At 42.5% G+C, this 26,751-nt stretch overlaps 1 protein-coding gene across 2 annotated transcripts in view; it reads left to right on the top strand.

Moving 5' to 3' along the window:
* The window catches only part of LOC124722011 (condensin complex subunit 2-like), a 199,260-nt gene that overhangs the window by 74,728 nt on the left and 97,781 nt on the right, over positions 1-26,751 (top strand). For both annotated transcript variants that reach the window (XM_047247187.1, XM_047247188.1), the window contains exon 3: positions 12,614-12,706. In XM_047247187.1, the coding sequence (XP_047103143.1) occupies positions 12,614-12,706 (93 nt within the window). The remainder of the gene's footprint in view (positions 1-12,613; positions 12,707-26,751) is intronic.

Below are 26,751 nucleotides of genomic sequence, written 5' to 3'. Positions count from 1 at the left end.
ATGGTTCTGTTTGCTGCTTCTAACAAGTTTGCCATTATTAAGACACATGTGCAAAATCTTCATGGACACGTGGCCAATACATCTGACACCAGGCCAGATTCTTCATTCTACAAGTGCCCCAGTGAGATTGATGTAGGAATCACAATATGCGGAAGTACATGACAATCACCTTTTGACACTGATGGTCATCTTGATTCATTAAAAGGACACCCTTGAAAAAAGAAGGGCATGGCTTAGCAGGAAAAAATAGTGAAGTTCCATGAGGGGCAACTGAAGTAAAGGCCTGTGGCTAGCAAGTTTGTCCAAACTGGTTAACTGATTTTAAGAGTAGCTTTTTAAGTGTGGCAGCTGTGACGTGTTGTGAAGTGATGAGAAATTCTCTCGCCAAATGTTACGAGTTGTGAACTGATCTGAAAGCAGAGTTTTTTATTTATCAAATTCCTCGTCCCGACCTATAGTGAACAGTGACAATCAATTTGCATTCACATGCAGGGCCGGTAAACAATAATTAATGTAATATTGACAATTCGATAAGAAAGGAGAACCCAGTGGCGTAACGCCTGAGATGTCTGTTCTGGCAACTTTGTCTTGGGGCTAGATATGGCAAACGATGACTTATGACCTGTGACCAGATGAATTTTGTTGCCTTACAGGAAAATGTGGGACTCCTGGATACCAAAGATAATTGCTAGTGTCTTTTTTCTTCCTGGGAATAATTTTTAAATGTCTTATATGCATGAATGGTTCAGAAAGGTTTAGTGCAGTCACTGCTATGTGGTAGAATAGCCCCTACGTCATATGGTGATGTCACTGGCCAATATGAGATGCAAATGGGTTTGGTATAAGGTCAGACAGGGTGGAGCTCAGAATCATTGCTCGAGTTTAAGAAATTCTTGATGACAATCTGCGGACCTCTGGAGAGAGAGAGACCTTTTCTCTAAAGTTGATTCAATGAATGGGCCATTGTTGCAATGTGAGCAATAAACAGGGAATAATATGTAACCTTGCTCATAAAAACCTGCATTTACTTCACATTCTGTGGTGTAGGAATATGAGAAATTGCTGTCGCATACTTTGAAAATACTTTAAGGCTGTGGCTGTCCCAGCTAAAGATATATCCTACATATGTGATGCAAAACTGACAGAAAAAGCATTTCGCCAAGATGCATATCAGCCCGGATAATACTCACCAGAGATTAGACATAAGCTCCTCTTGAGTGCTTCCTGTGACCATTGTATCACCCAGATAATTGATGTATTATGAAATATTGGTAGTAGTTTGTCCTAAAAAATTTTTTGAAGGATTGCTAGTGCGTGAGTTATGCCTCAAGGTAAACTGTTACATTGATAGAGACTGTAAGGAGTACATAATACCAGAATGGCTTTGGAAGCCTTCCAAAGAAAATAGAAAATAAGCTTTCATAAGATAGATCTTAGATATATCGTAGATAAATACAAACCCCTTGCCAATTTCAAAAATGATTCATCAGGACGTCAGACAGGGTAAGAGTTCACAGTTGACTTGAGTGTTTACCGTATTTTTAAATTACTCACAAAAGTGCAATGCACCACCAGGTCTTCAAACAATGATTAAAGGTGATGCCTTTCTGCTGTGATGAATCAGGGACAGAATTTTTAACTCCTCTAAGCAATCAAGTCCTTTGACCTTGACCTAAAATGGTAAAGAGGTATCAAGTGGGCATTGAAAAATTTCGGCAGTACCAGCTCTCTTAATGTAATGTGGACAGAAAAATTCGAAGCCCTTCCCAGGCCTGGAGAAATGAGGGTGATACACAGAACTCACTTCTGCAGATGTAATGGTATTCTTCTGTTTGGCCTGAATGTTGGATAGAGAATCCAAAGGCTGTATTTACATCCAGGCCAAAATAATTTTCCACTGAGGGTTGTGCTACTATTGAGAAAGAAAGGGGTCTGGCCACTTAATTATACATTAATTTTAGAACGAATTTAAGGGTGGTTACCTGATTTGGAAGTATGTAGGTTAATTAATCAAAAAGAAGTAAAATAAGAATACCATACTTTTGGCATCAGACGGCATGGTGCTATCAGAGATCTGTGATGTTCTCTACACCGACACGGTTGACTGCTGACAGTGTGAACAGTTCTAACAAACGTCTCGCAGGTGACCCTGGTGATGTGGGCAAGTACATCTAGGATCACGATAACTGGGCAGTCTGAAATTTTCATCATGACTGAGTGGAAAACCATTGTGCCACTGGGTTCGATCTCTGTCCAGTCGAACGGAAGCTGATGTGCAGCTGCCTGGACGGTTACATTTTTGCAATCTCACCATCAGGTGGACTACATTGCACCACAGTTGCCCCTTACAGTGTATTATATTATTCTTAAGTTTATTATTATATTCCCCCCCCCACCCCCCACCCCCAAGAACCCCGGACCTTCCCGTTAGTGGGGAGGCTTGCGTGCCTCAACGATACAGATAGCTGTACCGTAGGTGCAACCACAACGGAGGGGTATCTGTTGAGAGGCCAGACGAACTGGTGGTTCCTGAAGAGGGGCAGCAGCCTTTTCAGTAGTTGCAGGGGCAACAGTCTGGACGATTGACTGATCTGGCCTTGTAACACTAACCAAAACGGCATATCTGTGCTGGCACTGCGAACGGCTGAAAGCAAGGGGAAACTACGGCCGTAATTTTTCCAGAGGGCGTGCAGCTTTACTGTATGATTAAATGATGATGGCGTCCTCTTGGGTAAAATATTCCGGAGGTAAAATAGTCCCCCATTCGGATCTCCGGGCGGGGACTACTCAAGAGGACGTCGTTACCAGGAGAAAGAAAACTGGCGTTCTACGAATCAGAGCGTGGAATGTCAGATCCCTTAATCGGGCAGGTAAGTTAGAAAATTTAAAAAGGGAAAGATATAGTGGGAATTAGTGAAGTTCTGTGGCAGTAGGAACAAGACTTCTGGTCAGGTGAATACAGCATTATAAACACAAAATCAAATAGGGGTAATGCAGGAGTAGGTTTAATAATGAATAAAAAAATTGGAGTGCGGGTAAGCTACTACAAACAGCATAGTGAACTCATTATTGTGGCCAAGATAGACACGAAGCCAATGCCTAATACAGTAGTACAAGTTTATATGCCAACTAGCTCTGCAGATGAAGAAGAGATTGATGAAATGTATGATGAAACAAAAGAAATTATTCAGATAGTGAAGGGAGACGAAAATTTAATAGTCATGGGTGACTGGAATTCGAGTGTAGGAAAAGGGAGAGAAGGAAACGTAGTAGGTGAATATGGATTGGGGCTAAGAAATGAAAGAGGAAGCCGCCTGGTAGAATTTTGCACAGAGCACAACATGATCATAGCTAACACTTCGTTCAAGAATCATGAAAGGAGGTTGTATACATGGAAGAACCCTGGAGGTACTAAAAGGTATCAGATAGATTATATAATGGTAAGACAAAGATTTAGGAACCAGGTTTTAAATTGTAAGGCATTTCCAGGGGCAGGTGTGGACTCTGACCACAATCTATTGGTTATGACCTGTAGATTAAAACTGAAGAAACTGCAAAAAGGTGGGAATTTAAGGAGATGGGACCTGGATAAACTGAAAGAACCAGAGATTGTACAGAGTTTCAGGGAGAGCATAAGGGAACAATTGACAGGAATGGGTGTAAGAAATACAGTAGAAGAAGAATGAGTAGCTTTGAGGGATGAAGTAGTGAAGGCAGCAGAGGATCAAGTAGGTAAAAAGACGAGGGCTAGTAGAAATCCTTGGGTAACAGAAGAAATATTGAATTTAATTGATGAAAGGAGAAAATATAAAAATGCAGTAAATGAAGCAGGCAAAAAGGAATACAAACGTCTCAAAAATGAGATCGATACTGGCTACAGGAAAATTAAAGAGACCTTTGGAGAAAAGAGAACCACTTGTAAGAATATCAAGAGCTCAGATGGCAACCCAGTTCTAAGCCAAGAGGGGAAGGCAGAAAGGTGAAGGAGTATATAAAGGGCCTATACAAGGGCAATGTACTTGAGGACAATATTATGGAAATGGAAGAGGATGTAGATGAAGATGAAATGGGAGATACGATACTGCGTGAAGAGTTTGACAGAGCACTGAAAGACCTGAATCGAAACAAGGCCCGGGAGTAGACAACGTTGAATTAGAACTACTGACGGCCTTGGGAGAGCCAGTCCTGACCAAACTCTACCATCTGGTGAGCAAGATGTATGAGACAGGCGAAATACCCTCAGACTTCAAGAAGAATATAATAATTCCAATCCCAAAGAAAGCAGGTGCTGACAGATGTGAAAATTACCATCGTAACTGCCGTCTGCTTCACGTCTGCTGTGCAGCGAGCTACCTTAATTTAAGTATTAACTGTATTTTTCTTACTTGTCACTTCTTCTTCCGTGTGTTTTTGCTTTTAGGAAGCTTTAATTTTCGAGTACTAATAATAGTGGTCCATAGATTTCGTGTTTGTTTTGAATACAGTCAGAGTGAGTCCCTTTAGTCAACCATAGTGCCAGTAGTGATAGTGTTTGTTCTGAATACAGTCCAGAGACAGGTAGTGCTATTTTCATTGTTTTCTACAAGAAGTGGCTAACAACCACAGTTCAGTCAACAATCAGCCGCTTTTAGTGAATTAGCAGTCTAGTTAAAAGTTAATTAACTCTCTACAGTAAATTGATTTCTTAGGATGGACAGGAGGTGTGACTGCTGTGTACGGACGCAGGAGGAGCTGGCCACTGTTCGCGAACAGCTGAATGTGTTGATGGCCGCAGTCAGCCGTCTTCAGGCTGCTGCCTCGGAGTGTAGCGGCAGTGGGGAGTCTGGTGCGTCGCATGCTACACCCCAGGTGTTACATGCTTCACCCACTGTCCCTGCTGTCGAGACATCTTCGCGGGTACCGGGCGTGGTTGGGCCACCCTCTCCCCAAGGGGAGTGGCGGGTTCAGCGGTGTTCGCGGCGCACAAGGCGGAGGGTCAAAGTGAAGGCTGGCCGTGTGGCATCGCCCGCTCTGCCTGTGAGTGGACGTGAGGCCGCTCCTTCAGCAAGGTCCGAGCAGGCACATGGGGGGAGGGGTTTATTAGTTATTGGGAGCTCCAACGTTAGGCGGGTGATGGAGCCCCTTAGGGAAGTAGCGGAAAGGTCGGGGAAGAAGGCCAGTGTTCACTCTGTCTGCTTGCCGGGGGGTCTCATCTGAGATGTGGAGGAGGCCCTGCCGGCGGCGATAGAGGGCACTGGGTGCACCCGACTGCAAATTGTTGCTCATGTCGGCACCAATGACTCCTGCCGTCCGGGTTCAGAGGTCATCCTCAGTTCGTACAGGCGGTTGGCGGAATTGGTGAAGGCAGAAAGCCTCGCTCACGGGGTGGAATCAGAGCTAACTATTTGTAGTATCGTTCCCAGAACCGATCACGTTCCTCTGGTTTGGAGCCGAGTGGAAGGCTTAAACCAGAGGCTCAGACAATTCTGCGGAGATCTGGGGTGCAAATTTGTCAACCTCCGCTATCGGGTGGAGAAATGTAGGGTCCCCCTGAATAGGTCAGGCGTGCACTACACGCCGGAAGTGGCTACAAGGGTAACAGAGTACGTGTGGAGTGCACATGTGGGTTTTTTAGGTTAGAGAATTCCCTCGCTAGGCCCGACAAGACGCCTCCTGAGACGTGGCAAGGTAGGAGTAGGCAAAATGCAACAGGGAATAACAATATTAATGTGCTAATAGTAAACTGCAGGAGCATCTATAGAAAGGTCCCAGAACTGCTCTCATAAATAAAAGGTCATAATGCCCACATAGTACTAGGGACAGAAAGTTGGCTGAAACCAGACGTAAACAGTAATGAAATCCTAAACTCAGATTGGAATGTATACCGCAGAGACAGGCTAGACAGTGAAGGTGGAGGCGTGTTTATAGCGATAAGAAGTGCAATAGTATCGAAGGAAATTGACGGAGATCCGAAATGTGAAATGATTTGGGTGAAGGTCATGGTTAAAGCAGGGTCAGACATGGTAACTGGATGTCTCTATAGGCTCAGCAGCTGTTGTGGCTGAGCACCTGAAGGATAATTTGGAAAATATTTCACGTAGATTTCCCCACCATGTTATAGTTCTGGGTGGAGATTTTAATTTGCCGGATATAGACTGTGAGACTCAAACGTTTATAACGGGGTGGCAGGGACAAAGAATCCAGGGAAATTATTTTAAGTGATTTATCTGAAAACTACCTTGAGCAGTTAAACAGAGAACCGACTCGTGGTGATAACATATTAGACCTTCTGGTGACAAACAGACCCGAACTATTTGAAACAGTTAACGCAGAACAGGGAATCAGCGATCATAAAGCGATCACCGCATCAATGATTTCAGCCGTAAATAGAAATATTAAAAAAGGTAGGAAGATTTTTCTGTTTAGCAAAGGTGACGAAAAGCAGGTTACAGAGTACCTGACGGCTCAACACAAAAGCTTTGTCTCAACTACAGATAGAGTTGAGGATCAGTGGTCAAAGTTCAAAACCATTGTACAATATGCGTTAGATGAGTATGTGCCAAGCAAGATTGTAAGAGATGGAAAAGAGCCATCGTGGTACAACAACCAAGTTAGGAAACTGCTGTGGAAGCAAAGGGAACTTCACAGCAAACATAAACATAGCCAAAGCCTTGCAGACAAACAAAAATTACGCGAAGCGAAATGTAGTGTGAGGAGGGCTATGCGAGAGGCGTTCAATGAATTCGAAAGTAAAGTTCTATGTACTGACTTGGCAGAAAATCCTAAGAAATTTTGGTCTTATGTCAAAGCGGTAGGTGGATCAGAACAAAATGTCCAGACGCTCTGTGACCAAAATGGTGCTGAAACAGAGGATGACAGACAAAATGCCGAAATACTAAATGTCTTTTTCCAAAGCTGTTTCACAGAGGAAGACTGCACTGTAGTTCCTTCTCTAGATTGTCGCACAGATGACAAAATGGTAGATATCGAAATAGATGCAGAGGGATAGAGAAACAATTAAAATCACTCAGAAAAGGAAAAGCTGCTGGATCTGATGGGATAACAGTTCGATTTTACATACAGTACGCGAAGGAACTTGCCCCCCTTCTTGCAGCGGTGTACCGTAGGTCTCTAGAAGAGCGTAGCGTTCCAAAGGATTGGAAAAGGGCACAGGTCATCCCCATTTTCAAGAAGGGACACCGAACAGATGTGTAGAACTATAGACGTATATCTCTAACGTCGATCAGTAGTAGAATTTTGGAACACGTATTATGTTCGAGTATAATGACTTTTCTGGAGACTAGAAATCTACTCTGTAGGAATCAGCATGGGTTTCGAAAAAGACGGTCGTGTGAAACCCAGCTCGCACTATTCGTCCACGAGACTCAGAGGGTCATAGACACGGGTTCACAGGTAGATGCCGTGTTTCTTGACTTCCGCAAGGCGTTCGATACAGTTCCCCACAGTTGTTTAATGAACAAAGTAAGAGCATATGGACTATCGGACCAATTGTGTGATTGAATTGAAGAGTTCCTAGATAACAGAACGCAGCATGTCATTCTCAATGGAGAGAAGTCTACCGAAGTAAGAGTGGTTTCAGGTGTGCCGCAGGGAAGTGTCGTAGGACCATTGCTATTCACAATATACATAAATGACCTTGTGGATGACATCGGAAGTTCACTGAGGCTTTTTGCAGATGATGCTATGGTGCATCGAGAGGCTGTAACAATGGAAAATTGTACTGAAATGCAAAAGGATATGCAGCGAATTGACGCATGGTGCAGGGAATGGCAATTGAATCTCAATGTAGACTAGTGTAATGTGCTGCGAATACATAGCAGGTCAGCAACTGGAAGCAGTTAATTCCATAAATTATCTGGGAGTACGCATTAGGAGTGATTTAAAATTGAATTATCATATAAAGTTGATCGTCGGTAAAGCAGATGCCAGACTGAGATTCATTGGAAGAATCCTAGGGAAATGCAATCCAAAAACAAAGGAAGTGGGTTACAGTACGCTTGTTCGCCCACTGCTTGAATACTGTTCAGCAGTGTGGGATCCGTACCAGATAGGGTTGATAGAAGAGATAGAGAAGATCCAACGAAGAGCAGCGCGCTTCGTTACAGGATCATTTAGTAATCGTGAAAGCGTTACGGAGATTATAGATAAACTCCAGTGGAACACTCTGCAGGAGAGACGCTCAGTAGATCGGTACGGGCTTTTGTTAAAGTTTCGAGAACATACCTTCACCGAAGAGTCAAGCGGTATATTGCTCCCCCCTATGTATATCTCGCGAAGAGACCATGAGGATAAAATCAGAGAGATTAGAGCCCACACAGAAGCATACCGACAATCCTTCTTTCCACGAATAATAGGAGACTGGAATAGAAGGGAGAACTGATAGAGGTACTCAGGGCACCCTCCGCCACACACCGTCAGGTGGGCTTGCGGAGTATGGATGTAGATGTTGACAATCAGTTCAATAAGTCACGGATGCAAAATACTAACGTGTATTTTTTACAGACTAATGGAAAAACTGGTAGAAGCTGACCTCGGCGAAGATCAGTTTGGATTCCGCAGAAATGTTGGAACACATGAGGCAATACTGACCCTACGACTTATCTTAGAAAATAGATTAAGGAAACTCAAACCTATGTTTCCAGCATTTGTAGACTTAGAGAAAGCTTCTGATAATGTTGACTGGAATACTCTCTTTCAAATTCTGAAGGTGACAGGGGTAAAATACAGGGAGCGAAAGGCTATTTACAATTTGTACAGAAAGCAGATGGCAGTAATAAGAGTCGAGGGGCATGCAAGGGAAGCAGCGGTTGGGAAAGGAGTTGTAGCCTGTCCCCGATGTTATTCAATCTGTATATTGAGCAAGCAGTGAAGGAAACAGAAGAAAAATTCAGAGTAGGTATTAAAGTCCATGGAGAAGAAATAAAAACATTGTGGTTTGCCGATGACATTGTAATTCTGTCAGAGACAGCAAAGGACTTAGAAGAGCAGTTGAATGGAATGGATAGTGTCTTGAAAGGAGGATATAAGATGAACATCAAAAAAAGCCAAACGAGGATAATGGAATGTAGTCTAATTAAATCAGGTGATGCTGAGGGAATTAGATTAGGAAATGAGAAACTTAAAGTAGTAGATGAGTTTTGCTATTTTGGGAGCAAAATAACTGATGATGGTCGAAGTAGAGGATATAAAATGTAGACTGGCAATGGCAAGGAAAGCGTTTCTGAAGAAGAGAAATTTGTTAACATCGAGTATTGATTTAAGTGTCAGGAAGTCGTTTCTGAAAGTATTTGTGTGGAGTGTAGCCATGTATGGAAGTGAAACATGGACGATAAATAGTTTGGACAAGAAGAGAATAGAAGCTTTCGAAATGTGGTGCTACAGAGGAATGCTGAAGATTAGATGGGTAGATCACATAACTAATGAGGAAGTATTGAATAGGATTGGGGAGAAGAGAAGTTTGTGGTACAACTTGACTAGAAGAAGGGATCGGTTGGTAGGACATGTTCTGAGGCATCAAGGGATCACCAATTTAGTATTGGAGGGCAGCGTGGAGGGTAAAAATTGTAGAGGGAAACCAAGAGATGAATACACTAAACAGATTCAGAAGGATGTAGGTTGCAGTAGGTACTGGGATATGAAGAAGCTTGCACAGGATAGAGTAGCATGGAGAGCTGCATCAAACCAGTCTCAGGTTTGAAGATCACAACAACAACATTATTATATTATACTTATGTTTATTATTATATTATTCTATAATTGTCTGCACAAAATGAAATCACTCGTAAGTTTTATTAAATACTACTTACTAATTATCCATGTGAAAAATGAGAAAGTGTGTGTGTGTGTGTGTGTGTGTGTGTGCGTGTGTGCGCGCGCGCGCGCGCGCGTGTGTGTGCGCGTCCGTGCGTGCCCAGTGACATCCTATGCAGTAAAGTAATCACTGTAATCGCTGTACCAACTATACAGGGTGGTCCATTGATCGTGACCGGGCCAAATATCTCACGAAATAAGTGTCAAACGAAAAAACTACAAAGAACGAAACTTGTCTAGCTTGAAGGCGAAACCAGATGGCACTATGTTTGGCTCGCTAGATGGCGCTGCCATAGGCCAAACAAATATCAACTGTGTTTTTTTTAAATAGGAACCCCCATTTTTATTACATATTCGTGTAGTACGTAAAGAAATATGAATTTTTTAGTTTGACAACTTTTTTCGCTTTGTGATAGATGGCGCTGTAATAGTCACAAACACAAAATACGGAACGTAGGTACGTTTAAACATTTTATTTCGGTTGTTCCAGTGTGATACATGTACCTTTGTGAACTCATCGTTTCTGAGAACGCATGCTGTTACAGTGTGATTACCTGTAAATACCACATTAATGCAATAAATGCTCAAAATTATGTCCGTCAACCTCAAGGCATTTGGAAATATGTGTAACAACATTCCTCTTAACAGCGAGTAGTTCGCCTTCTGTAATGTTCGCACATGCATTGACAATACGCTGACGCATGTTATCAGGCATTGTCGGTGGATCACGATAGCAAATATCCTTCAACTTTCCCCACAGAAAGAAATCTGGGGATGCCAGATACAGTGAACGTGCGGGCCATGGTATGGTGCTTCAACCAACAATCCACCTGTCATGAAATATACTATTCAATACCGCTTCAACCGCACGCGGGCTATGTGCCAGCCGTCCATCATGTTGGAAGTACATCGCCATTCTGTCATGCAGTGAAACTTCTTGTAGTAACATCGGTAGAACATTACGTAGGAAATTAACATACGTTGCACCATTTAGATTGCCATCGATAAAATGGGGGCCAATTATCCTTCCTCCCATAATGCTGCACAATACATTAACCCACCAAGATCGCTGATGTTCCACTTGTCACAGACATTGTGGATTTTCCGTTGCCAAATAGTGCATATTATGCCGGTTTATGTTACTGTTGTTGGTGAATGACGTTTCGTCGCTAAATAGAACGCATGCAAAAAAACTGTCATTGTCCCGTAATTTCTCTTGTGCCCAGTGGCAGAACTGTACACGATGTTCAAAGCCGTCTCCATTCAATTCCTGGTGCATAGAAATATGGTACTGGTACAATCAATGTTAATGTAGCATTCTCAACACCGACGTTTTTGAGATTCCCGATTCTCGCGCAATTTGTCTGCTACTGATATGCGGATTAGCTGCGACAGCAGCTAAAACACCTACTTCGGTGTCGTCATTTGTTGCAGGTTGTGGTTCACATTTCACTTGTGGCTGAACACTGCTTGTTTACTTAAATAACGTAACTATCCGGCGAACGGTCCAGACACTTGGAGGATGTCATCCAGGATACCGAGCAGCGTACATAGCACATGCCCGTTGGGCATTTTGACCACGATAGCCATACATTAACACAATATTGACCTTTTCTGCGATTGGTAAATGGTCCATTTTAACACAGGTAATGTATCACAAAGAAAATACCGTCTGCACTGTTGAAATGTTATGGGATACCACGTACTTATACATTTGTGACTACTACAGCGCCATCTATCACAAAGCGAAAAAAGTGGTCCAACTAAAACATTCATATTTCTTTACATACTACATGAATATGTAATAAAAAAATGGGGTTCCTCTTTTTAAAAATGCAGTTGATATCCGTTTGACCTATGACAGCGCCATCCAGCGGGCCAACCGTAGCGCCATCTGGTTTCCCCCTTCAAGCTAGACAAGTTTCGTTCTTTGTAGCTTCTTCGTTTGATGTTTATTTCATGAGATATTTGGCTCGGTCACCATCAATGGACCACCCTGTACAGCTGACAGTAGTAAAGCACTCAAATGTAATGAATTTCTTGGAAGTCGAAGGTTGGTGACCTATGTCATCTATGGACATATCTAGAGAGACTGAACTGCATAACTAGCTGCTGGAGTACTGTCATGTTAGATGTTACCCTCACATGTGGTGGCAGTATTCTGCTGTGTTGACTGATGTTCTGATACAGTGAGCTATATCTATCATTGCACTGTTTAAGGTCAAGGTCAGGTACCTGAATCACCTCACATGGGGTCATCCACTTATTCATGAACGATGCCTCAACAGGCTACTTGTGGCCACATGATTGCTCTTGTGGAGGAAAGGAAATATACTCATAAATGTAACAAAAGGGAGATATTTATTAAGGACACAAAAGTCAAACTGTTCACATGGAACCCACATGAGCTAGAGGGAGGGGTCGTTACAGCTACTAAACTATGAGGATCAGACTGAAGTTTCAACTTGCATTCTGCATTCAAATTACTACACATATGGAAATGTGTGTAGAGCATACAGTAAACTTTTTGTGAGCAACTTTCATGTGAGTGGTATGACAATTGGCCAATGCTTCAGTCAGGTCTTGTGTAAATTGATCTTGTTCCCAGTGTCACTTTATCAAACAACTCAATGAACTCCTATTTTTGACTCAATGGCAGGAGATTGGTATTTGCAAAAGAAGGGCCAAGTATTTTGTTATGAAGAGTTTCTGTTCATGTTGACTAGCATCTTTTGCCAAAGCTATGCTTCATGTAGAGTGATTGTTCCTTTATTTGAACTGAAAATTTTGTTTTATTTTACAGAAAATTAACCCAGGAAATGCTTTCCAACTGGAGATGATTGATTATATGATATCAATGTTAAGCTCTAAGGATAGTAAGATGGACAATTTTCAGGTAAACTACAGCTATCATATGTTCCTTTAAAATGAAAACTTATTCTGGTTTTTCCATTGGATACAATGAATAAGGAATTTCTGTTGTGTGTATTAAAATATATATCAAGTTTTGTTTATTTGCAATGGATTAGTTTAGTTTTATGTAAATGACTTCAACATTTTGTGATGTGTACTCTTTTTCATTTTAAATCATTATTTTTAGTTGTTAATTTTAATTCAACTATTTCTGTGGCACCATAGAAACCAAAGATACCTGGTCATGGAATGAGTCGCTACATGATTCACGGAATGCTGATTTAAAAAAAAAAAAAACACATAAACACATAATAATGCTGGAGCGTACAGTATGAGCCATGTATCATGTTACATCCATTTTGTATCCTGAATGGTTCAAGATATTGAAAACAGCTTTTGTGCAAGTGATTGTATGCAGAGGCACACAATTTTCCTTCCCATTAATATCCTCACCTTAACTGAGATATCGAAGCAAGTGTTTTTCTTTTTTTTTTAAATGATTGGAATTGTTATCTTAACAGTATTCAAAAGCTCTTGAAGTGGTTGGATGTAGTTACACAACATTTGTTAAGGTTCGCATCAAAATGTTACATAGTAATATTTGGGAAATATGGTGTAATTAAGAGGGTCCACTAGTGTTATCTAAACACTGCCAAGCAGGTATTATACAGACACTATATTGTGGCAGTTTTAGGTGGGAGTAGTTTTGAACTATGGTTGCATGAGATACTGGTAGAGGTAGGGTCTGAACTACCACTGCCAGCAATAGCAAACATTTGCGCTGTAGCCAGTACTAAATGTTCTGTGCAATTCAGTTTATTGTGTTTGGGATTGATTGTTTTCTTCTCTGGTTTCGAAATGCTGGAGAAACTAATAATGGTGCATAAAGGGATTTCAATGTATTTCTCACCACAACAAAAGCAATCACCAATCCGTATGAACGTAATGTCAGTTCGGCTTTTGTGGAAGCACAGAATACGGACGTAAGGTGGCAGCCAGTTGAGAGGGAGGCGGAGCCTATTCTAGCAGGCTGCTCCACTCTCCTCAGGCAGTCTAAGCTCTCGTTTGTTTACAGTCATGGCCAACTGCCATGGTACATTGCCCACTTAATGCTACATGCTGGGCTGTGTTGTTTGCAGCATAAATTAGACATAAAAGATTTAAACATAGTGATAAAGGTGACCCTGCATCTGTTGAATAAAGGAGGGTCAAGTGCACGTCTTAGACTTGGTGCCCATCGACCTAATGTGATAAGTGATGTGAAAGCTGACATGGCGTGATGTGACTCATCACGATCTGTGGCTTTGTGGAGACATAGCAGTGGCATGGCATATGCACAACTTGACTCCATTAGAAGCAACGTGGCACCATATCATCTTTGGACAATGAAGGTGTTACGGTTTTAGTCAACTTAATTATTGTTTTGTGTAGATGAACCAAAGCTACATACGTCTTTGTAACTAGTTTCTTAGTAAAGCTTTTACTTTTCACGTGAAACATTAGAAAACCACAGTTCAAGACTCGCAAGTGTGCTCCGCTATGCAGTCTTCCTAATTTTGTTTTGAGGTAACTATTTGATAAAAAATGGTTTCATGTCTTGTAGTGTGATATTGCAGCTTGATGATGAACTGGGTCTCTTTTTGACATTGCTTATAGTTATTTTGATATTTCAAAACGATGTAAGTACTACACATATTTCGAAAAGTTTGCAGTGCAAATTGCAGTCAGTGGCCAGTTTATGTTTGCATTTTAGGTCCTTCAGGGCTGCAAACAAAATGGATCTAATGTATCAAAAGTGTTTTTAATATTGGAAATGGAGCTATATCTTTTTCCAGTCCTACATAAAAAAGTGATGTATTTTGACGTTTGGCCGCGACAAGCTATGACATGCCGCACTCGACATTACGGCTGTGTGCTGTGTAGAATTGTGGCTCATGTTTCTCTTTCATATGTGGTTTATAAAGTTAGATTCAATCGCATTTAAAGTTAACATTGCATTTGGAGCTATTTTTGTTTTAAAACTGGTGATAGTCAATCAAATATCCATTGTCAGAGTCAGGTATATGCCGTTACAGCAATTTTTCATCTGTTCTAACAGTTTGCCATGAAACAATCAGTAACTGTCTGTGTTCACATATTATCGAACAAGTGGCATGTGTTACAGTCAATGTGAAATGGGGTTTTGCTACTAGTATAACTAAAATATACTGTGTTGTGTGTGTTATCTAGTTGGACACATTTACTGTGAGAGGATTTAAGTTGGCCACAGATTTGGATGAAAGAAGAAGAAATGGGTCAGATGAAAAAACAGGGATACAATTACTCAGTATTTTGAGAGACTAGTAAAATGCCTTGTCAACAATAACAGAAATGTTAGTGTTTCTCAAAAGGTTATCATGCAGCTGACATTCCACAAAAGTTCCGCTGGTGTTGACTCGCAAGCGGAACCTATCAAACGTTTCTCTCTTACACACAAAGCCCATATGGGGTGTGCAGATTGCTGAACAATTTGTCGTTCTGTACATGTTGTCATCATAGGAGCATGTGGGAGCGAGCAGCTCCATTGTGTATGGAGTTACGTTGTTTGCCTTTTTTTGTGGTACTTCGCACTGTTTAATAAACGTTTTGTTTTAAAATGCCTGACTGTGCTGTAACGGGATGCCTGCTGTACGGTAGGGAGACAAAAGGTGTGGATGTAATCTATCATTCGTTCCCGAAAGACAATTGCAGAAAGTCTGGATTATGAAGTGCCATTGGAAAGATCACGTCAGTGTTATGACATCAACAATATGTTATTTGCATTTCACACCTGATAATTATGTCTGTGATTTGTGAGCAGAACTTCTTAATATACCTTCAAGGAAAGTGCTTAAACCAGATGCAGTGCAGAGTGTAAATATTCTAGGAAGTGTTCCCACTGTACATGGTAATGCGAGTGCAGCCTATGCAGTTTCTTGAAATAGGGGAGGCAGGTTGCAGGCAGGGAAAACAATGCAAATTGCACTTGAGCAAACAAATTAGAGAACTTTGTAAATGTCTCAAAGAATTAGAACATAGGAACAACAAACTGACAGCTACGTCTGCGAAACTGAGGTATAGTAGGAAGTGCCTCAAGCTAAAAGCGAAAACTTCCGTTGCAAGAACAAAACAGCGGCAGAAGTATCAAAAGAAGAAAGTGCAGGAGAAGGCTGACTGATATGTAAGGCAAACTTCTTTCGAAGAACACATGCAAAAATGCTTGCTGAATGGAGAGTGAGAGTCAAAGTGGCAAAGAGAAGACATTTGTAAAGCAGTTATTCTTCGTGCTGTATCTGGGAAGTGTTGTTTGTTTTTAAGGAATCAGGTTGGTTTCCCACTTTCATTTGTATTGTCAAAAGTTGAATATGTATGTGTGCTCTCATTTGAGGAAATGAATGTAGACGATATTGTTACATAAGATTCTGTCGAAGATTGTGTTGTAGAGCCGTGTACTAACATGTTGTTTGTTATGGTACACGGTTTGTTTTCAGCCAGTCTATTACGATTTTGACACACATAACAGCTGATCAGTTAAACAGTATCATCTGCTCCATACAAGATGTTGGCTAAGATGTTGTTGCGGTGGTGTGTGACCACGGCACAAAAAATTAATCTGTGTGGAACGGGCTTGATGCCTGTTTTCCAAATCCACAATATGAAAATAAACGAATCTGGGTGTTTCTGGATGTTCCACATCTATTGAAATTAATGAGGAGCTACTTTCTGGACAATGCAATGGCTTCTAAGTGGGAAAACTGTTAATAAGTCTGTTGTACAAAGACTACTCGCATTAGATAGAAGTGAAATGAAGTTGTTGTAAACTATCACAAATTCACCTCAGTGTCAAGGCAGAGAACATCAGAGGCTTTATTTAGCTATGCAACTTTTTTGGAGTACGATGGCTAAAGCCATAAGATGCCTGAAGAAGAGGAAGCAGCAAATTTTTTTCAGCTTTCATACAACACATTTGACATTGACTGTTTGAAGATCCAATGACAAGAATGTTACCTGTGGTTATGCAATGCACAAGGATGTTCAGGAAGGAGTATTAAGGGAGCTGTACATATGTGCTGAAAAAATTCGTGTAGGCCATTAATCACTTGCTCCCTTTCCAGAAAGGTATCATGACAACTGTTTGGTCATTATTTGGACTGTTTTCAGAACTTCAACCACTGCAGATAAGACTAACTGCATGATTGAACCAAGATGCATTGGAAAACTTTTTTTCTCACAGATAAGAGGACTTTATCATTTCCACTTGAATTGTTCTCCAACAGAAGTGAAACATCGATCACAGCTGCGACTCTTAGGACACAATGCCGATGATATTCCTGTATCAAAGAAACAGGCGACAGTGATGAACTTTCGTTCAGAGGAATTTTGCCAGATATGAGCAAAGCACTGGAAGTGGTAGCTGGTGAAAGAGAACTGCAAGATATTAACTTTCCTCTTCAACCTACACCAGAAGAATCGGCTGTCAATGAGGGACTAGACTGCTCTGCAGAAGGATTCCGATATTTGGCTGCCTACATTGCACATCGTGTAAAGAAGTAGGATACACTGGGAACACTGTCTAGTGATATTTTAACTCCAGCAGGATGAACCTGAAAATCCCTGCAGTGGCACTCTTCATCCACTACTAACATCTAAAAAGGTAAATCATCTGTTTTAAATAATTTTATGAGAACTTATTGCAATTATAAGTAGTTAGTTATGCTTAAGAGCCACTCGCTCCATCAGCTGTTGCTTAACTTTGCTCCTACTATGTCGTCACTGTGCCAGCCAATTTCTGTCCATTTCGCTTTGGGCCCAACCATCTTTTTAATAACGTTCGGTACACCTACTTTGGTTTACGTGCCAACACTCAGTAGTTTCCGAGAAAATGACGGTTAAAATTATGGCCTGACTTTGTCTGCTCTGTGAGGTCAAGTTGAGTGAGGTGGTAACATAGTGGTTAACACTAGAGTTTCACATTTTTGCATCCCATGTTCAAATCCCATCTTGCTGTGGAAGTATGTGACATCAGTATTTTTTTTATGACATTGTGAAATACAGTTAAGTTATTGACAAAAGAAATAAACATTTAAGATATTATTAAAACAGATTTTATCATTACAAATTGTATATAACATTATAGTCTAGTAATCAAAAATGAAAAACAGAAATTTTAGTATTTCAGTATCCTCATACGACAGGCTATTTGATAATGAAATATGAATACACACGTTTGTTAAAACTAATTCTAATAAAGTGTCACTGTTCTGTCAATCCTGTGACGTTTACTTTTGCAGGTGGTAAAGAATTACATTTAGTGATTGCAAAAGTGCCCTATTGTGCAGCAAACAGAAATCAAGTAGAAGTGAGGCAATTAAAATACATGCCCTCCATCACCAGTTGCATGCTCCAGCTTCTGAGAAAAGGTTCAGATATGCATGGTGATTTTGCCCCAAATTATTGCCACATAACAAGCTGTTTAGCAACATTAATGAGGCTGCTTTTCCTAATGACATTCACTCCAAAAATTTGACTGTGGCATATGTACCTTTGCACTAGCTACAAATTTTTATGCTTTGAATGTTTTTGTGAATAGATATTGCCATGGGGAATGCAATGGTTCTCTTGAAGTGTAAAAGTAAAAATCAAAGCAAAAGAAGAAATACTGGAATTTTGTGTTTTTTCAGTTACTGTTAATCTTGTACGACTACATAAGACTTGTGATGACAAAATCTGTTTTAATAAGATTTGAAATGCTTATTTCTTTTGTCAATAATTCAATATTTCATGATGTCACAAAAAATATTTGTCACACACTCCCGCATAGGAAACATTCCACATGGGAAAAATTATATATAAAAACAAAGATGAGGTGACTTACCGAACGAAAGCGCTGGCAGGTCGATAGACACACAAACATACACACAAAATTCTAGCTTTCGCAACCAACGGTTGGTATACGCGCGCGCGCGCGCCCACACACACACACACACACACACACACACACACACACACACACACATATATATATCCATCCGCACATACACAGACTCAAGCAGACATTTGTAAAGGCAAAGAGTTTGGGTAGAGATGTCAGTCGAGGCGGAAGTACAGAGGCAAAGATGTTGTTGAAAGACAGGTGAGGTATGAGCGGCGGCAAATTGAAATTAGCGGAGATTGAGACCTGGCGGATAACGAGAAGAGAGGATATACTGAAGGGCAAGTTCCCATCTCCGGAGTTCTGACAGGTTGGTGTTAGTGGGAAGTATCCAGATAACCCGGACGGTTTAACACTGTGCCAAGATGTGCTGGCCGTGCACCAAGGCATGTTTAGCCACAGGGTGATCCTCATTACCAGCAAACACTGTCTGCCTGTGTCCATTCCTGCGAATGGACAGTTTGTTGCTGGTCATTCCCACATAGAAAGCTTCACAGTGTAGGCAGGTCAGTTGGTAAATCACGTGGGTGCTTTCACACGTGGCTCTGCCTTTGATCGTATACGCCTTCCGGGTTACAGGACTGGAGTAGGTGGTGGTGGGAGGGTGCATGGGACAGGTTTTACATCGGGGGCGGTTACAAGGGTAGGAACCAGAGGGTAGGGAAGGTGGTTTGGGGATTTCATAGGGATGAACTAAGAGGTTACGAAGGTTAGGTGGGCGGCGGAAAGACACTCTTGGTGGAGTGGGGAGGATTTCATGAAGGATGGATCTCATTTCAGGGCAGGATTTGAGGAAGTCGTATCCCTGCTGGAGAGCTACATTCAGAGTCTGATCCAGTTCCGGAAAGTATCCTGTCACAAGTGGGGCACTTTTGGGGTTCTTCTGTGGGAGGTTCTGGGTTTGAGGAGATGAGGAAGTGGCTCTGGTTATTTGCTTCTGTAGCAGGTCGGGAGGGTAGTTGCGGGATGCGAAAGCTGTTTTCAGGTTGTTGGTGTAATGGTTCAGGGATTCCGGACTGGAGCAGATTCGTTTGCCACGAAGACCTAGGCTGTAGGGAAGGGACTGTTTGATGTGGAATGGGTGGCAGCTGTCATAATGGAGGTACTGTTGCTTGTTGGTGGGTTTGATGTGGACGGACGTGTGAAGCTGGCCATTGGACAGGTGGAGGTCAACGTCAAGGAAAGTGGCATGGGATTTGGAGTAGGACCAGGTGAATCTGATGGAACCGAAGGAGTTGAGTTTGGAGAGGAAATTCTGGAGTTCTTCTTCACTGTGAGTCCAGATCATGAAGATGTCATCAATAAATCTGTACCAAACTTTGAGTTGGCAGGCCTGGGTAACCAAGAAGTCTTCCTCTAAGCGACCCATGAATAGGTTGGCGTACGAGGGGGCCATCCTGGTGCCCATGGCTGTTCTCTTTAATTGTTGGTATGTCTGGCCTTCGAAAGTGAAGAAGTTGTGGGTCAGGATGAAGCTGGCTAAGGTAATGAGGAAAGAGGTTTTTGGTAGGGTGGCAGGTGATCGGCGTGAAAGGAAGTGCTCCATCGCAGCGAGGCCCTGGACATGCGGAATATTTGTGTATAAGGAAGTGGCATCAATGGTTACAAGGATGGTTTCCGGGGTAACAGACTGGGTAGGGATTCCAGGCGTTCGAGAAAGTGGTTGGTGTCTTTGATGAAGGATGGGAGACTGCATGTGACGGGTTGAAGGTGTTGATCTACGTAGGCAGAGATACGTTCTGTGGGGTCTTGGTAGCCAGCTACAATGGGACGGCCGGGATGATTGGGTTTGTGAATTTTAGGAAGAAGGTAGAAGGTAGGGGTGCGGGGTGTCGGTGGGGTCAGGAGGTTGATGGAGTCAGGTGAAAGGTTTTGTAGGGGGCCTAATGTTCTGAGGATTCCTTGAAGCTCCGCCTGGACATCAGGAATGGGATTACCTTGGCAAACTTTGTATGTAGTGTTGTCTGAAAGCTGACGCAGTCCCTCAGCTACATACTCCCGACGATCAAGTACCACGGTTGTGGAACCCTTATCCGCCGGAAGAATGATGATGGATCGGTCAGCCTTCAGATCACGGATAGCCTGGGCTTCAGCAGTGGTGATGTTGGGAGCAGGATTAAGGTTTTTTTAAGAAGGATTGAGAGGCAAGGCTGGAAGTCAGAAATTCCTGGAAAGTTTGGAGAGGGTGATTTTGAGGAAGACGAGGTGGGTCCCCCTGTGACGGAGGACGGAACTGTTCCAGGCAGGGTTCAATTTGGATGTTGTCTTGGGGAGTTGGATCATTAGGAGTAGGATTAGGATCATTTTTCTTCGTGGCAAAGTGATATTTCCAGCAGAGAGTACGGGTGTAGGACAGTAAATGATTGACGAGGGCTGTTTGGTTGGATCTGGGAATGGGGCTGAAGGTGAGGCCTTTGGATAGGACAGAGGTTTCGGATTGGGAGAGAGGTTTGGAGGAAAGGTTAACTACTGAATTAGGGTGTTGTGGTTCCAGATTGTGTTGATTGGAATTTTGAGGTTTTGGTGGGAGTGGAGCTGGAAGTGGGAGATTGAGTAGATGGGAGAGACTGGGTTTGTGTGCAATGAGAGGAGGTTGAGGTTTGCTGGAAAGGTTGTGAAGGGTGAGTGAGTTGCCTTTCCGGAGGTGGGAAACCAGGAGATTGGATAGTTTTTTGAGGTGGAGGGTGGCATGCTGTTCTAATTTGCGATTGGCCTGTAGGAGGATGCTCTTAACAGCCGGTGTGGATGTGGGAGAGGAAAGATTGAGGACTTTTATTAAGGATAGGAGTTGACGTGTGTGTTCATTGGCTGAGTTGATGTGTAGGTGAAGGATTAGGTAGGTGAGGGCAATGGATTGTTCAGTTTGGAACTGGTATAGGGACTGATGGAAAGGAGGATTACAGCCAGAGATGGGAACTTTAAGTGTGAGGCCTTTGGGGGTAATGCCAAATGTCAGACAAGCCTGGGAAAATAAAATATGGGAGTGTAATCTGGCTAGGGCGAAGGCATGTTTGCGGAGGGAATGTAAATAAAACATAATGGGGGCGTTGTGGGGATGTTGTGAGGGTGACATGGTATTAGAAGGTGGAAAGTGTAACATGAGGCTGAAATGAAAATGAAAATAAAAATATATGGCGAGAGATAAGGTGAACTAGAAAGCAACTGGAGATCTAGTGTGAAAAAAGGCGAAAAGGTGTTGGTTATAGCTGGGCTATGTTGATCCTGTGGTGAACTTGGGTTGGTAGACAACGATGTGCACAAAGGTTATGTGGTTGTGTTGCCGCCAAAACACGTTAAAGGGTGAAGCAATTCGGGAAAATTTCGAAAAAACTGCGTGTAAATGTATTAAAAGGAGTGGTTTTGTGGTGGCAGATTGTGAAAATGAGGCTAACTAATGTCTGACGAAGAAATAATGACGTTAAAACCTGTGAGAAGTGGCTAAAAATGATCAGTGATGTGGGAAAAACGGAAATGGAAAAAAAGCGAAAAACGCGAAAGTTATTGGAACTGGCCGAAATGGCTGTTTAATAGCTGAAAGGAACTATCCACCGTTTCCAGTTCACAAACAGTTTCCTCATTACCTTAGCCAGCTTCATCCTGACCCACAACTTCTTCACTTTCGAAGGCCAGACATACCAACAATTAAAGGGAACAGCCATGGGCACCAGGATGGCCCCCTCGTACGCCAACCTATTCATGGGTCTCTTAGAGGAAGCCTTCTTGGTTACCCAGGCCTGCCAACCCAAAGTTTGGTACCGATTTATTGATGACATCTTCATGATCTGGACTCACAGTGAAGAAGAACTCCAGAATTTCCTCTCCAACCTCAACTCCTTTGGTTCCATCAGATTCACCTGGTCCTACTCCAAATCCCATGCCACTTTCCTTGACGTTGACCTCCACCTGTCCAATGGCCAGCTTCACACGTCCGTCCACGTCAAACCCACCAACAAGCAACAGTACCTCCATTATGACAGCTGCCACCCATTCCACATTAAACGGTCCCTTCCCTACAGCCTAGGTCTTCGTGGCAAACGAATCTGCTCCAGTCCGGAATCCCTGAACCATTACACCAACAACCTGAAAACAGCTTTCGCATCCCGCAACTACCCTCCCGACCTGGTACAGAAGCAAATAACCAGAGCCACTTCCTCATCTCCTCAAACCCAGAACCTCCCACAGAAGAACCCCAAAAGTGCCCCACTTGTGACAGGATACTTTCCGGGACTGGATCAGACTCTGAATGTGGCTCTCCAGCAGGGATACGACTTCCTCAAATCCTGCCCTGAAATGAGATCCATCCTTCATGAAATCCTCCCCACTCCACCAAGAGTGTCTTTCCGCCGCCCACCTAACCTTCGTAACCTCTTAGTTCATCCCTATGAAATCCCCAAACCACCTTCCCTACCCTCTGGTTCCTACCCTTGTAACCGCCCCCGATGTAAAACCTGTCCCATGCACCCTCCCACCACCACCACCTACTCCAGTCCTGTAACCCGGAAGGTGTATACGATCAAAGGCAGAGCCACGTGTGAAAGCACTCACGTGATTTACCAACTGACCTGCCTACACTGTGAAGCTTTCTATGTGGGAATGACCAGCAACAAACTGTCCATTCGCAGGAATGGACACAGGCAGACAGTGTTTGTTGGTAATGAGGATCACCCTGTGGCTAAACATGCCTTGGTGCACGGCCAGCACATCTTGGCACAGTGTTACACCGTCCGGGTTATCTGGATACTTCCCACTAACACCAACCTGTCAGAACTCCGGAGATGGGAACTTGCCCTTCAGTATATCCTCTCTTCTCGTTATCTGCCAGGTCTCAATCTCCGCTAATTTCAATTTGCCGCCGCTCATACCTCACCTGTCTTTCAACAACATCTTTGCCTCTGTTCTTTCAACAACATCTTTGCCTCTGTACTTCCGCCTCGACTGACATCTCTACCCAAACTCTTTGCCTTTACAAATGTCTGCTTGTGTCTGTCTGTCTGTGTGTGTGTGTGTGTGTGTGTGTGTGCGCGCGCGCGCGCGCGCGCGAGTGTATACGTGTCCTTTTTTCCCCGTAAGGTAAGTCTTTCCGCTCCCGGGATTGGAATGACTCCTTACCCTCTCCCTTAAAACCCAGATCCTTTCGTCTTTCCCTCTCCTTCCCTCTTTCCTGATGAGGCAACAGTCTGTTGCGAAAGCTTGAATTTCGTGTGTATGTTTGTGTGTCTATCGACCTGCCAGCACTTTCGTTCGGTGAGTCACATCATCTGTGTTTATATATATATATATATATATATATATATATATATATATATATATAGACACACACACACACACACACACACACACACACACACACACACACACACAAAGATGATGTGACTTACCAAACGAAAGTGTTGGCAGGTTGATAGATACACAAACATACACACAAATTGAGCTTTCGCAACCAACGGTTGCTTCATCAGGAAAGAGGGAAGGAGAGGGAAAGACGAAAGGATGTGGGTTTTAAGGGAGAGGGTAAGGAGTCATTCCAATCCTGGGAGCAGAAAGACTTACCTTAGGGGGGGGGGGGGGGGGGAAATGACAGGTGTACACTCGCGCGCACACACTCGCGTACCCATCCGCACATACAGTCACAAGCAGACATTTGTAAACGCAAAGAAATAAACATTTAAGGTATTATTAAACTATTTGCTTTTACAAATGTCTGCTTGTGACTGTGTATGTGCGGATGGATATGTGTTTGTGTGTGCGCGGGTGAGAGTGTGTACCTTTCCTTTTTTTCCCCCCTAAGGTAAGTCTTTCCCCTCCCAGGATTGTAAAGACTCCTTACCCTCTCCTTTAAAACCCACATCCTTTAGTCTTTCCCTCTCCTTCCCTCTTTCCTGATGAAGCAACCGTTGGTTGCGAAAGCTTGAATTTTGTGTGTGTGTTTGTGTTTGTTTGTGTGTCTATCGACCTGCCAGCGCTTTTGTTTGGTAAGTCACATCATCTAAACTTAAGATTGGATTAGACACAAAAATTAGAAACTATGCCACTATGATACAGACTCACAATGTTTGATACTGTGTGACCTCATGAATTGGCTTCAAAACCTTGACTGTCACTTCTCAAAAATTGGTGTCAGCACTTAAGCCTAAATGTGTCCATCTTTTCCTCCCTCCCATTTCCCTTTTTGCACCCTGCAAAGATTAGACTGTCAGACCAATGGTGGGTTTCCCTTGTCAACCTTTAGGTCCTCAGTGTTGAATATGTATATTTCTTTCTTTGTATTTTTTGTGAAGACACACTAACAACCAAAGAATTGCGACTGATGTGAAAGGCACAATGAGAACATCTGCAGCATTTACCAACATCAGCTCGATAATTCTGGAAGAAACCAGCTGATTTACTGGTTTACATAAGTAGCTTCAGCAGAAAGCACAAGGAGGTTGAAGCTCATGTTGAATCTGGGTCAAAATTTCATAATTCCAATCCAGTTCTTGTTAGCTGTTGTCAAATGCAGGTGGATTATTTTTACCAGTAGACATGGGGAGTATGACTGCAGCAGTGACTGAGAATATTAAAAGAAAGTTGTTTCAGTGAAGCATCGTTAGGAGGCGCACACCCGCTTCCAGAACCTAAAACTTTGCCAGGAGAAGGGTGCTTTTTCTCTCATGAAATATGTAATCAGACACTGTCCTCACAGACAATTAACTTCTGAAAGGCATATATTTCCATATGTATTATCCAGGGGAAGGTATCTAGAAAGTTCTTTTGGTATGTGTCAAGCTACTACAATCGGAACCAACTCAGACCGAACCCTTCGAAGACACAAGTGTGTGCCTTTCATTTAAGGAACAGGGAAGCTAATTGTGAGCTACATATTGCATGGTCAGGCATCCAACTCCAGCATCATCACACACCTAAATACTTGGGAGTCACTCTCGATAGAACTCTGACATTCAAAACTCACTGCAAGAACACCAAAATGAAAATCTCCGCTCGAAACAACCTAATTCGCAAACTAGCGGGGACACAGTGAGGATCACATCCACAAACTATTCGCTGTTCTGCAATGGCACTGTGCTTTTCTACTGCTGAATATGCTTCTCCAGTCCTGTACAGGTCATCTCATGCCAGACAAGTAGACATTGCTCTCAACGAAACCTGCAGGTTGATCACAGGTTGCTTAAGGCCTACCCCAACTGATAAGCTCTACTGCCTGGCTGGAATAGCGCCACCATGGATACGCAGAACAGTGGCTGCCAACATGGAGAGACTGAAAGTGGAACAGAACAGTGCCCATCCACTGCACGGACATAATCCACCACAGCAATGGCTGAGATCGCGAAAGAGCTTCCTGAGAACATCCGAGAAGCTCACCATTTCACCAGAGAAGGCGAGGCTGGAGTTATGGAAGAAGTCGACGCCTCACATGAAGATTGCTCTGCTGCAAACCACTCCAAGTGCCTTGGAGGTTGCAAAGTACTGGGCACATGTAATATAAATACAATTTGTGTACATATATGTACATATTTATTGATGTGTATGGCTACTGTAAATTTGTATGTTTCTGATTCGAGAATAATAATAATCTGAGTGTTTGATACTTCAATAGCTTGTGTCATGAATAAAATTGAGGCGATAGTTCAAGCTATTTGTCTCTTTTGTAACTATATACAGATTCATGGTGGTGTATATTTTGTCACCTGTGCAACACAGTGTGGACTGCCTTGTTAAAAATTGACCTACTGAAGGAGTTGATATTACATTAGATCCAGCAAATCAGTGGGGAGGTTTGGGAAAATGTTTTCTATAAAACCATCGTACATAATTCTATTTATTTCTATAGCTAGATATCTTCCACAAATAAATTAAATGAATTCCAATTATCTGCGTATATTTTACTAGAAATCCTTTGCTAAACTCATTTCCTGACCTTTCCTGTTACTCTATTCAGCACTGTTGTGGTCATAAATATATAATTTCCACTACACCAACAAAAATTAATATTAAAATAACTCGAAATTGTTTCTCATTTTCCTGGGTACAGAAACAAATGCACAACCAAAGCAGAAACATTTGTAAAATGTAAGTAGCAT

This window comes from Schistocerca piceifrons, chromosome X, assembly GCF_021461385.2.
Source record: "Schistocerca piceifrons isolate TAMUIC-IGC-003096 chromosome X, iqSchPice1.1, whole genome shotgun sequence".
Taxonomy (NCBI): Eukaryota; Metazoa; Arthropoda; class Insecta; order Orthoptera; family Acrididae; genus Schistocerca; species Schistocerca piceifrons.
Note: the sequence above shows the minus strand (reverse complement) of the source record. Positions and strands in the feature narration are given on the sequence as shown.